The 13,650-nt window shown below is 42.0% G+C and overlaps 1 protein-coding gene across 3 annotated transcripts in view; it reads right to left on the bottom strand.

Annotated features, from left to right (window-relative positions):
* The window catches only part of GRK3 (G protein-coupled receptor kinase 3), a 119,356-nt gene that overhangs the window by 44,277 nt on the left and 61,429 nt on the right, over window positions 1-13,650 (bottom strand). For all 3 annotated transcript variants that reach the window (XM_032395212.1, XM_032395211.1, XM_032395213.1), the window contains 3 exons: window positions 7,780-7,881; window positions 5,947-6,021; window positions 4,795-4,856 (listed from right to left, as the gene is read on the bottom strand). In XM_032395212.1, coding sequence (XP_032251103.1) covers window positions 4,795-4,856; window positions 5,947-6,021; window positions 7,780-7,881 — 239 coding nt within the window. The remainder of the gene's footprint in view (window positions 1-4,794; window positions 4,857-5,946; window positions 6,022-7,779; window positions 7,882-13,650) is intronic.

Below are 13,650 nucleotides of genomic sequence, written 5' to 3'. Positions count from 1 at the left end.
CCGGTCTTTGTGGCTTTATTTCATGATTCAGGTACACGGTGTCGTATTTCCCTTAAATTGTGATGATTGTTATGGTCCCATCTATCTGAATCAGCACCATCCAAGAGAAGGCCTAACGTGAGCCCCATACGTACTTTCATTTTGATAACGTATTTTATTTAACCCCAGTATAGAGAAAAAATTATCATTTCATCATGTGTGTGATTGGTACAAAATTAGTAATGAGACTTCTACATTCTTGTTTTTATATTAAGTCCCGAAACCCAGTGTGTATTTTGCACTGAGAGCCCATCTCGATTCACACTCAGTCATTTCAAGGGCTCAAGAGCTACATGTGGCCAGTGGCTCCCATACTGGACCACGCAGCTCTAAATCACAAAATATTCGGGGGCGCCTGGGGGGCTCAGTCGGTGAAGCGTCTGCCTTTGGCTCAGGTCATGATCCCGGGGTCCTGGGATCGAGCCCCGAATCGGGCTCCCTGCTCAGCGGGAAGCCTGCTTCTTCCTCTCCCTCTGCCCCTCCCCCTGCTTGTGTTCCCTCTCTCGCTGTGTCTCTCTGTCAAATAAGTAAATAAAATCTTTAAAAATAAATAAATAAATGACAAAATATTTATAAATAATGGTAATAGCAGCAAACACTCAGCTGGTGCTTTCCATGGGCCAGGTCCTGTTCATTTCCCAGCGACAAGATGAGCAGGTCTGACGAGCAGGAATGATGATGCCCATTCTGCAGCAGAGGAGACCAGGGCCTGGCCAAGGCACGCAGTGAGAGAAGGAGTAGGGATGGATCTGAACCCGGACCAAGTAACGCTGCTCAAAGATACAAATGCTGTAGGAGAAAAAGCCCTTACACTAGAATCACAAGACGCGATAAGTCCTACTGAGCGGATTTGTTCCCACAATTTACTCAACTTCTTGATGAGTACTTTTTTTTCCCCCTCTATCTAGAAAAATATCTATCCCCACAGCTTATTTAATAAAGTTGTTATTTTCATTATGTTTATTAATGAGCAACACTGTCTGTAGTGTTTGTTTTAAAACATTTTTTTTTTTAAAGATTTTATTTATTTATTTATTTGACAGAGAGAGAGAAACAGCATGAGAGGGGATAGGGTCAGAGGGAGAAGCAGGCTCCCCGCTGAGCCAGGAGCCCGATGTGGGACTTGATCCCAGGACTCCGGGATCATGACCTGAGCTGAAGGCAGTCGCTTAACCAACTGAGCCACCCAGGTGCCCTGTTTTAAAACATTTTTTTAAAAGAAATGCTTTCTAGATTGAACACTCTTTAAAGGCAAAGAATATTCTTGGTGACTGCTGGATTTCATCTAGCCCCTGGCACAATTCCTTACACGGGCACAGTATCCAGGGTTCTATGAATGAATGAATGAATGAATGAATGAATGAAAAGGAAAGGAAGAAGGGGAGAGAGGGAGAGAGTACTATGAAATACATGGTCCAGGAATTACTGGCATTCTAACAGAATGCGTTAAGGCATCTAAATATCCCAGTTGCCTGGGGGGGGGGGGGTTCATTTAATATGCCATCTAAGACAAATGTAGTGATCCAAAGGGGCACGTACACCTCAATGTTTATAGCAGCAATGTCCACAACAGCCAAACTATGGAAAGAGCCTAGATGTCCATCAACAGATGAATGGATAAAGAAGATGTGGTGTATGTATGTATGTATGTATGTGTATATATATATATATATATATATAATGGACTATTATGCAGCCATCAAAAAAACCGAACTCTTGCTATTTGCAATGACGTGGATGGAACTAGAGGATATTATGATAAGTGAAATAAGTCAATCAGAGAAAGACAAGTATCATATGATCTCACTGATAGGAAGAATTTGAGAAACAACACAGAGGATCATAGGGAAAGGGAGGGAAAAATGAAACAAGATGAAACCAGAGAGGGAGACAAACCATAAGAGACTCAATCTCAGGAAACAAACTGAGGGTTGCTGGAGTGGTGGTGGGTGGGAGGGATGGGTGGCTGGGTGATGGACATTGGGGAGGGTATGTCCTATGGTGAGCGCTGTGAATTGTGTAAGACTGATAAATCACAGACCTGTACCCCTGAAACAAATACTACATTATATGGCAATAAAAAAACAAAAAAAAAATTATATGCCATCTAAGGATCTTTTAAAAATATTTCTGAGGCTAATACAGTCAAGTTGAAAATCAAAAGCAGAAGAACTCTTTGTAATTATGCAGCATCTTTTGTCAGTGAATCGAAAATGATGTTTACAGAGTGTTTCATTGATCTCCCTATCATCTCTGTGAGGTTGGTAAAATAAAATTATATTTTGAGCATTTCTGAGAGTTATTTCAAACAGTTTTGTTTTGTTTTGTTTTTTTAAGTATGATGAGTGCAAAAGGCAAAACCACACTGGGGTGTTCTCTGTACTTATAAATCTATGACTGTCACTTTGAAATTCACTTGGTGTGTTGGGCTAGCTCATACTCCCTTTCCTCCCGATTCTGGAGCTCAGAGCTGGCAACAGGGGGCCAGTAAGCTGGCACGTTTTACAGACTTGCAGACTAGCTGGGGAGGACTAACAACCACGGGGAGAGAATTGTCCTGATGACCGAGAGAGAGTCAAGAGAACCAAATCCCAACAACACATACCCTGCCTCAAATGAACATCCCCCCCAACACACAAAGGACACCTCCAAACATACATTTTGCCCACAAAATACAGGTTTTCTGTAGCCAGTTCTTTAGGAAGTAGAGATGGCCCCGGGGTGTCCAGGCTCAGTCATGTGTCCATGGAGGTTCCTTGAGTGCTATTTCTGGTCAATGCCTAATTACTAGAATGGGCACTTGACAGAAGAGGGACTGGGGCTGAGAACAGAGCAGAGCCTGGGCAACATAGGGCTCCTGACAGCCAGTGCCCTTGCAGATGATGTACAGCTACCCCAGAGGGAAAGTCAGAGGTTAATGATATAAAAACACCAGGGGTGCAGTGAGGGTGGGGTAGAGTAAGCACTTCTAACCCCCGTCTGTGACTCGGGCTTTAGATTGCTGGGCAAGTGAAGTTCACTGCCTCACCCAGAAGAGGGAAAGCCTCCTTCCCAGATTCAGGCCGGCCTGGAACTTAGTTAGCCCTGTGTCCCTGCTGGCCTCAAGTGAAGGCAGAGATGAGCCCTGGCTGAAGATTTCCCCTTTATTATCAGACTGAGAAATCGCCTTACCCGCAAGGCCCTCAGAGAGTGTGGCCAGTCCTGATGAGGCCAAAGGCTACAAAGTTCTATTTGGGGAGTGTCCATGCTTTTCAAAACCCAAGCTCAAAACTCTTGGTCTGACAATGGAGTTTTTAGATTCTCATTTGAGGATGTATTAACACGAAAAGAACGCAAAACAGATAAAAATGAAGAAATTCGCTTTGAAAATAATTTACATAACATGGTTAATGGCTTCAGAAAATCCAGTGTACCTGCTTGCCTAAAACGCAAACAGCTTGGATTTCTTGTGGCAGTAAGAGCAGAAGGCTCACCTAGTGGGACAAAAGGACATGCAGGTTGACCAGGTGGCCAGTCAGCCAAGAACAAGCTACCAGACCCCCTCCCCCACTGTAACTCCCATCCCCATTTCTCCCCCCTTTCCCAACGATCACCTAGAAGCTCGGCTGGCCCCAAGAGCTGGGAAAGGTCAGAATTCTGAACCAACAGCACCGGAGCCAGGGCAGGCCGGACCCCCCTGAAACACAGCCAGCCTACCCCCTCAACGCGAGCCACCGCTTTCTGGCAAAGTCTCCGCTCCGACTCAGAAAAAGGTAGTAATCATTTGTATGCATATTAGTTTCCCAAAGTACCGACTCCACTCCAGGATAAAATTATCTCTTGAACTCTAGTGGCATCATAACACAACTGTTTTTTTTTTTTTCTTTTTTAATTACTTTAGCTCTGTGAATAAGTGGAGGGAAAAACCGCAGAGAAGCAGCATTTGTTCTAACGGGGGCAATTACTGAACAGCTGTGGGCTGCTCCAGCACCGAGACTCGATCATCACGGCGATTGTCTAGAAATTAGCCCAGTTTGCGGAGAAGAGCACAGTCAGTGTGAAAGCAGATTCCGCTGAAGAGTGCATGATCTCAGAGGGATACTCGAATTCCCAGCGAACGGACTGCTGGTGGCCGGAAAGGCGTATGGGCCGGCCGCCTTCACAGGCATCGCTGAACACGTTCGGGGTTTCGTACGACAAACATACACATACAGTTTGAGTAGCTCAAAAGGGACACATTTATTAGGGATAGTAATAATATATGTGACCACAGACATCTGCCTAGAACCTCAAATTCTATTACCTAAAGAATCAAGTGCAATCTGGTCCCACCTTGGGGGACAGGATCTCAAAGAGCAAACAAATGAATTAGACAGGTTATAGAACCGTGCTTGCCTTAGCAAAGGTGTCCCAATAAGATACTCTTGATCCTGTGGTTCCACAGTCTATTTAAACTTTAGACCATTTTGAAGCTAAAGAGCTACAGATTCAAGGAGACACCAAGATATGCAAATCCTAAATAATAAAGTACTGAGGTGACAGTGTAACATGAAGGCTGGCACACAGTAAATGCTTGGTAAGTACATTCATTGTCAAATGAACAAACTGATACCCATTTTAAGGACAGCGTTCATTGGGTAAAATGAGGTAAACCTATAGAACAGCTGTGGGCTGTTCTATATATATATATAGTATATATATACTATTATTTTAATATAACGTTAGACGTCAAGTATATCTCAAAAAAATGTTATGTACATACATGAAGTTTCATACCTTTCCATAAATTTTTGGAAAATGTTGCCTCGAAGACTTTCACAAATTTCTTCTATGTAGGGCTGGAAGAGATGGAAAAGAAATCCCACACTGCATAAATAGGAACCTAGAACACATACTGACAAGACTCGGATGACCTACAGCTCCCACTCTTGCACTTGCCCAATTTTTAGTAACGGATTTATAACCGTGATTATTTAATAGTTATCTACAGCTCAACTGCATGCTCTGTGAAGGTATGGACAGGTCCGTCCGTTTGCCACGGCATCCCTATTGCCTGGCATGGTTCCTGCAAAGTCACAGATGCTTCCCAAGTGACCATGGTTGGTTTTCCAGGTGTGTGACCCGTGCAGTCCCACAGGGCTCATGCTCAGAAGAGCCAGGGCTTGGTTTCGTGTCCCTGCCTAACCCACCTTAAAATTCTGAATTTCTGAACAAGGGGCCCCAAGTTTTTTAATGCTGTACTGGGCCCTGGAAGTTATGTAGCACATTTTGTAAATGACTAAAAGTGTTGATAATCAGCATTGATACTGAGTTTTAAAGACTAAAAGCTAATGGATCCATGCAGTAAATTTTTTTTAATTAGCTATTTTACTTATGAACTTTCTACCTCTTGGAATCACAGAGCTAAAGGTAACCATGGGGAAGAGTGAATCCCTCTCCTCATTCTGTGCAGGAGGCTGCGGCACTGTGGACGAGTGCTTTCCCAAGGTCTCTGAGCAAATCCGTGGCTAGGCCAGGATGAAGGGCTCCTGGCTCACTTGTGTGGTGCGCATCCCTTTATGGAAAACAGTCTGCCGGGGACTCTTGTACCACATAAGTCTGAACCACACAGGTTCCACTTACACGTTGATTTTTTTACATACAATACTAGAAATGTATTTTCCTTATAATTTTCTTAATGACATTTTCTTTTCTCTAGTTTACTTTATTATAAGAATACAGTATATAATACATACAACATATAAAATCTGTGTTAATCGACTGTTTATGTTATCGGTAAGGCTTCCAGTCAACAGAAGGCTATTAGCAAAGTTTGGAGGCAGGAGCCAAAAGTTATACGTGGATTTTTGACTCCATGGGGGGTCAGTGACCCAATCCCTGTGCTCTTCAAGGGTCAACAGCATTTATTTTGAAATAATTTTGTCTTACCTGGAAAAGAGTTGATGTCACTTGTTTCTTGGATAGGTGACTTTGCACATGCTCTACGGCTTGCTTTGAGAATGGCTTTTCAAAAAAAATTAAAAAAAAAACAGTATTTTTTTTCCACAAATATAAAACGTGACAAACCTCTGTACGTTACACAATACTACAGCATATAATTTAACACAATTACTAAGCAGGAACCTGTGGTAATTATATTAACATGCATTCTTTAAAAATCAGCTGGATATCTGTGGGCAATCCAAACAGATACTTGCTCCTCTGAGCTTCCGCAGTTCTTAGCCACCATGTCAAGAAGGATGATGAGCACGGGGGCACCTGACTGACGTAACCTAACCCCACAAGAGTTTAAGACTACTGTGATTTAAAAAAAAAAAAAAAGTGTAAGGAATCTTACTATCACCTTACTAAATGTATACATCTCTCAATTAGTTAATGACGGGGTCCCGAAACTGTAAAAATTTCCACTATATAAGAGAAAACAAATGCATGAAAATCCATGTAAGAATTGAAAGCCAGGGTGGTAGGAGGCTGCAAGTTAAGGAAAGTCTTGCTGTGACCATAGCAGAAGGGAGCTGGCTCTAAAAAAAACAGTTCCAATAAGAACTACACACTCTCTTCTCCCTCCAAACTTCAAATTACGTCTTCTTTAAGAATGCACCACAAGAGGAAAAGCTGAAAATGCCCATCATACTGCCAAAAACCCTCTGAACTGCTGAGCGACGTGAAAACCAAGTTTCAGTGGCATCCCCATGGAACACCTGGCATTTTCCAAGGCTCAACCATTCTCCGGCAAGGTAGCAGGGCCCCGAGCCTCAACCATCAGGACTGGCTCAGGAATTCTGTCTACTACAAGTGAGGTGAGGCCAACAAAGAAATGCAGGGTGCAAGAGGTGCACCAGCCACAGTTACTCAAGTGGCAGGAAGAACCGTGAATGACACAGTGAATGCAGAAGCACTACGATAAATCATTATCATGGCCAGTGCGGTCCGCTCGAACTCCCCTCAATGACAGCAATGTCGTGTATCCGTGCTGATCAATACCAGAGCCACGGGCCACCTGCAGCTCTCGGGCACTCGAAACGTGCTCGCGAGGACTTGGGGAGTGAAATGCTTAGCTCCACTGGATTTTAATTAATTTAACCTGATATCTAAACAGCCACAGGGGGCCAGTGGCTCCTGTATTGGACACGGCAGCGAGGACAGTGAGGCCACTCCTTCAGAAAACTCTCAGACACATTATGTGGTGAATTTTTATCACTAATTCTTCCACTCACTCCTGGCGGAATAATTTCCTAGGAACCTAGTTTATCCTAATGACTGAATGGATTGTTTATCTGATTTACAGGGGGAAAAACATACTTCCACCATCATTTAAATATTAATAAAATTAACATAAGAATTATTACTCTTCCTCATTAATCCAAAGAAACCATTTAAGATTTCTATTGATCAATATTTGATTAGCCTAATTATTTAAAGTACAGCCAAATTAACAATAATAAAGCTGAATTTCTTTTAGAAAGTCTGGAATTGAGACCAGCCTTTTTTTCCATTGATCTGCATGAGTTATCAATTTTGTTTTCATCATTTTTTCTTTGGCCGTGAAAGAATCCGCTTTTGGAAATATCCTTGGAGTAGATGGAGCATCAGCTTTGTGTCAGCATTACCAGCAACCAAATGACAGAAGAGAAGACATGGGTCCCGTCCTGGGGGAGTACTCTTTGATTTTTAAGCTTCTTCTTCCTATTTTACTTTCTAGAAACACTGCAAGCTGTCTCCAAGCCAAACTAAAGGCACGCAACAGAAAGAAATACTTACATGTGAGCAAGACAGCAGCTCCTTCATGATGTAAGTGTCATAAATTTGCCGGCTTCTGCAAAGGCGGTCTTCCTCATTCTCAAGCTTCTCATATTCTTTTATCTAGATTTTTCAAAGTTACCGTTGTTAGGTATGCCTTCCCAGAAAACTCACTTTATTAAAAGATATTACTCGCCCAGGCAAAAAACCACTTCCACAGGAGATTAAGCAAATTGCTAAACCAGCTACTGCACAGGAAACAACTATTTCTAATGTTGGAATAATGAAGTTGGGATAATTTAAATGCAACTTGAAACATACAAATGGGTTTTTTCCTATGATGAACCTCCTCACTTAAATTTAGAAGCACAATATTAGGAAACAAATACTGCCATGGTTACAATTATCTTACAATACAACAGCCAGGGGCTATTCGTCCTTGCCAATTCTCCTCTCCAGAGCGAGTCCCATTTAAATCTGGCTGTAATTCAGTTCTAAGACTTATGATGGGGATCGTTCTCATTCAACTGCAACATTACAAAACAGAAGAAAAGGGGCCCCAGGTGGCTCAGTCATTGAGCGTCTGCCTTCGGCTCAGGTCATGATCCCGGGGTCCTGGGATCGAGACCCACGTTGGGCTCCCTGCTCGGCAGGAAGCCCGCTTCTCCCTCTCCCACTCCCCCTGCTTGTGTTCCCTCTCTTGCTGTGTCTTTCTCTGTCAAATAAATAAAATCTTTAAAAAAAAAAAAAAGAAAGAAAAAAATATATATATATTCAAGATTCCTGCAAAGAGATTTTTTAAAAATCAGTTGAATATTTTAGAAAGGCATCCACCCAGAGATGAAAGCACTGGTTTTTCAGGTTGGAGCCTCTCTGCACAATAAAGTATTAATAAACAGGTTACTTCAAACAGTGTATTTTGCTAACTTAGGGAAGCCAGTTGGAACGGTGTTAAGATAGGTCAAATAATAAAAATGTGCTTTAGAAATACTTGCTGTATATAGAACTGGCCCCAACCTTCTAATCTGGTAACAGAAGCTCCTAGATCAGAGAAATTGCTTTTATTTATTTACAGAAATACTTGTAATCCAAAAGACAAGAGAATGAGGACACAAATGAAATACGAGGTTAGCAAGAAGACTGCAGCAAAGATCTTCAATATGATGACTAATTACTATGTATGACTTACTTTTGGGAACAAAGCGTTTTCAACAGATAGACAAATGGTGACATTGACTTTCATAATATCTGAGTATTCTTTATTCTGGGATGATAAAATAGAAATGAAAGTTACCTTTTTATAGTAAGGCTAGGTTTGATAGTTTTGAAATCAAAACCAGTAAATCTTATAAGAATTTCTGATAGGGGCGCCTGGGTGGCTCAGTCGTTAAGCGGCTGCCTTCGGCTCAGGTCATGATCCCAGGGCCCTGGGATCGAGCCCCGCATCGGGCTCCCTGCTCTGCGGGAAGCCTGCTTCTCCTTCTCCCTCTCTCACTCCCACTCCCACTCCCACTGCTTGTGTTCCCTCTCTCGTGTCTCTCTCTGTCAAATAAATAAATAAAATCTTTAAAAAAAAAAAAAAAGAATTTCTGATAAAGAAGGGGCACAGTCGGCAGGGAGTGGAGTGTGTGAAATACTGAGGTCCCAGATGAGGGCCAGCTGGTTCACACAAGGAGAAATTACTGAGGCCATATTACTGTCCTGAATTATCATCAGCATTACAGTGAGATTCACAGGTCTATAACTGCCAGGGCTTAGAACAGAGTCTTGTTGGAACAGACAACAAAGTGTGCCATGAACGCAGGTGGACTGCGGTGGGTTACAGCCCATCCAACCAGGAAAGGCTGTTCTAAGGAGCAGCAATCCAGCAGTGTTGGCATCACCAAAGGACCCAAGGCTTCACCCCTGAGTTAATTCAGGACAACAAGTCTAAGGAGTTCAAACACTATGCCAGACGCAAATATGGTAGCTGGGAAGCAACAAAAGCCAGACAGCAAAATCCGAAGTTGAGCCAGAAAATAAACAGAGGATCTGTCTTAGTTGATTTCTTTTGTTGCTTTAATTTTAGGTAGGTCCAAAGGTCAATGCAGAATTCTGGGATAAAACAGGTAGACTGTTAGTGAACCAAAGGAAACATTTCTGCCTAAACAAGTAAACAAACCCAAGAAATAATAAGCCTTCATGGAATTATTATCCTTGAAAACAAATGTAATGCAACATAAGTCTGTGTTCCAGGGGGCCTAGAAAGCAAGTTGACACCTGTCTAAACAAATGCTGATAATATGGAAGTTTTCCATGAGCTGTAATAATCCAACCCCATGGAACATTCTAGTTTCTTGGGCAAATGATACTCTGAACCACAATACGAGCTTTACTAAGATACTTGTGCCTCCTAAACTCCAACCTGAACAACAGCAAAGGTAACTCAGTAGGCAAAGGAAGAGCCTAAAGTGTCTAAGTGTCTGTGGCTATAATTCAAAATGTACTTCCTATTATCAGGAAGACCACTAATTAAAGAACACACAGTCACCTAACAATCAGCTCTAGACAGGATGATCTTATTGTAGCCTGTGCATGGAAAATGCTACCTCTAATTTAGGCAGTTAGGTTGACCAGGTCACCTGAGTAGGCAAAGGCCAGAGTTCAAGGTGAAAAGTCTCCCCTTGAGCAGAAAAGAAACATGGTCATCGATGATGCACATTCACTGGCGACACAGTGCCTTTCTGCTTGGGTGGTTACAAAGCTCACAGCTGAACATGTAGCCTGAATAAGCGGAACCCTAAGAGCAAGCACTTTTGATCCACGGCTGTCATATCTCCACTTTCTCACCACCATTGTAGGGAGATGGCCTTGTAAAGCCACCAGTGGCCTCTGCTTGCCCAATCAAGGGTCTCGCTCTTGTCTGTAGCTTCACTGATTCCCAGCAAGCATTCAACTCAGCTGTCCCTCCCACCTTCTTCTCTGACTTCGTGATCTATACTCTCCAGCAGTCTGCCACACTGGTTCCTCTTCCAGTCTCCTTTGGCTTCTTCCTCCTCTGTTGGACTTCTAAATACTGAAGTGCCTCAGAACATGGTGCCAGGGTACCCGTTTTTCACCTGTTATATTCCCCTCAGGTAAAACTACTCAGTCCCACAGTTTCAAATACCAGTTATATTCAGATATCTAAGTCGGGACCTCTAGTACTCACTTCTTCCCCTGAGCTCCAGAGTCTAAATATCTAACTACCTTTTTGCCATTTTCATATCCTCTCTACCCCCGCCAAGCATGCCCCTCCCCTAGCCTTCTTTATCATGAAAATGAGCAAAACCATCCTCCCAATTGCCTAAGCCAAAAAACGAATAATCATCCTTGATTCCTGCTCTTTTGCTCACACCCCTGCTTCTACCTCCCCCTACATCCAATTAATCAGCCAATCATATTGGCTTTACATTCAAACTATATCACAAACCCAGGCTCCGCTTTAGATAATAGCCAAATAACTGCCAAGGGAACAATCCTCCTGAGAAAACAACTGTAAATTCTGGACATATATAAAACCCAACTACTCTGGAGCACTAGCAAGTGACCAGAAGTACATACATAATGGGGAAGGCACATCCAACAGAAGCTGGAAAGTAAGAGGATATTCCTGAAAATAAAGAGTCAGGGAGGCGGAGCTCCAAAATTCTGTGTATAAACTCTGTCAACATCTCTGTTGGATTCCATAATGACATGTGAGCATGGCAGATCCAAAGCAGTCCAGTTAAGGCTAAAAGAACTGAACAAGATTCAACTGCTACCCACTGTTTAAGAAGAGCTTTTGAAATTTGAGCAAGCCAAGTTAATTGCTAAAACAAAACCTCAATACCCCTTTTTTTTTTTTTAAGATTTTATTTATTTTTTTGACAGAGAGAGACACAGCAAGAGAGGGAACACAGCAAGGGGAGTGGGAAAGGGAGGGAGAGAAGCAGGCTTCCCACTGAGCAGGGAGCCCGATGCGGGGCTCGATCGCAGGACACTGGGATCATGACCTGAGCTGAAGGCAGACGCTTAACGACTGAGCCACCCAGGCGCCCCTCAATACCCTTTGAAGAAGCATACAGAGTTTAGAGTACCTATAATGTATCAATCCTACTGTACGAGATACAATCTAAAATTATTCTACATATCAAGAAACAGGAAAATGTGGCCCACATGCAAAAGAACAGACCATAAATGAAGACCATTCCAAGATGACTCTGATGTTGGAATTACCAGACAAGGATTTAATGCAGCTATTAGAACTATACTTAAAGACCTAACAGAAAATATGCATGTAATGAAAAAAGATAGGAAATAGCAGCAGAAACATATTAACTATGAGAAAAACCAAACAAATTTTAGAACTAACAAATACATCTGAAATAAAAAATTCAATGGATGGACATAATAGCAGAGTAGAGATGCCAAAAGAGTCAATGAATTTGAAGACAGATCCACAGAAACTTTCCCATCTGAAGAACAGAAAAAATATCTGCGGGAAAAATTGAACAGGGCATCAGTGATATTTGGTATAATATTGAAAAATAAAACAAACATGTAATTGGAGTCCCAATAAGAGGAGAAATAGAGATTGAGGTAGAAAAAATGCTTTAAGGATAATGGCCCAAATTTTACCAGATTTGATGAAAGATACAAATTTAGAGATTTCAAGAAAGTCAGCAAACCCCACAAAGGATAAACACAGTATCTAAAATTACTCCACTAGGGGCACCTGGGTGGCTCAGTCAGTTGGGTGTCTGCCTTCAGCTCAGGTCAGGACCCAGCGTCCTGGGATGGAGCTCCACATCAGGCTCTGTGCTCAGCAGGGAGCCTGCTTTTCCCTCTCCCTCTGCCTGCCTGTCTGCCTACTTGTGATCTCTCTCTCTGTCTGTCAAATAAATAAAATCTTAAAAAATAAAATAAAAATAAAATAAAATTACTCCACTAAAACACAGAGATTTTCAGAAATGGGGGAGGGGTGGTGAGCAAGACACTCATATTTGTCTCAAAGAAACAGACTTTATATATAAAAACACTGGCTGAAAGTAGAAAAGAAAAGATATATCATGAAAACAGTAAGCATAAGGAGACTGAATGCCTATAATAATATCCAGTGAAGTCATTTTCAAGACAAAGACTATGACAAGCAATGAAAAGGGACATTTCACATGAAAAGACATAACCATCACAAATGCATATGCACCTCGTAACATAGCTTCAAAATACATTTTTTAAAATGACAAGAAAAAGAATAGACAATTCCACAATCAGAGTTGGAGATTTTATCACCCCTCTCTCAGCAATGGATAGAAAAAAGAGATCTAAAATCAGTAAAGACATGGAAGATCTATCACATCAATCCCCTTAATCTAATTGATATTTAAAGAATATTCACTTAACACTCCCATCTTAAGTTTTCCATGGGCTTTAGAGTAAGACCTGCATTTGTTACTCTGGCCCCCAACCCTGTCTCCCTCCTCCACCCGATCTTATCTCTACTATCCCAATCCTCTCATCCACTATGAACATACCATTCTGGTCTTCTTTCAGTTCCTCAAACATGCCAAGTTCTTTCCCACCACATTAGGGGTATGTCTTAGCCACATCGAACTGAAAATGCTCTCTCTCCTACCCTGCTCTCATCTTCAAAAGACTAGCCTCCCTGTCAATCAAATCTGTTTCCATGCCCATTCTTCAGAGTTAGTCTTTGACCCATCAATCTAAAGTGGCCTCCAAGTCATAATACATCATATTGAGTTTTGAGTCTGCTTTGAGTCCTTGCATAGCAGTTATTACTTCCTGATACATTTCCTGTTATTTGTTACTTTTTGTTGTCTGTTTCTCTCAACCAGAATAGAAGCTCAAGGAGAGCAAGGACTTTGTCTTGTT

This window comes from Phoca vitulina, unplaced genomic scaffold, assembly GCF_004348235.1.
Source record: "Phoca vitulina isolate PV1807 unplaced genomic scaffold, GSC_HSeal_1.0 scaffold82, whole genome shotgun sequence".
Lineage (NCBI taxonomy): Eukaryota > Metazoa > Chordata > Mammalia > Carnivora > Phocidae > Phoca > Phoca vitulina.
Note: the sequence above shows the minus strand (reverse complement) of the source record. Positions and strands in the feature narration are given on the sequence as shown.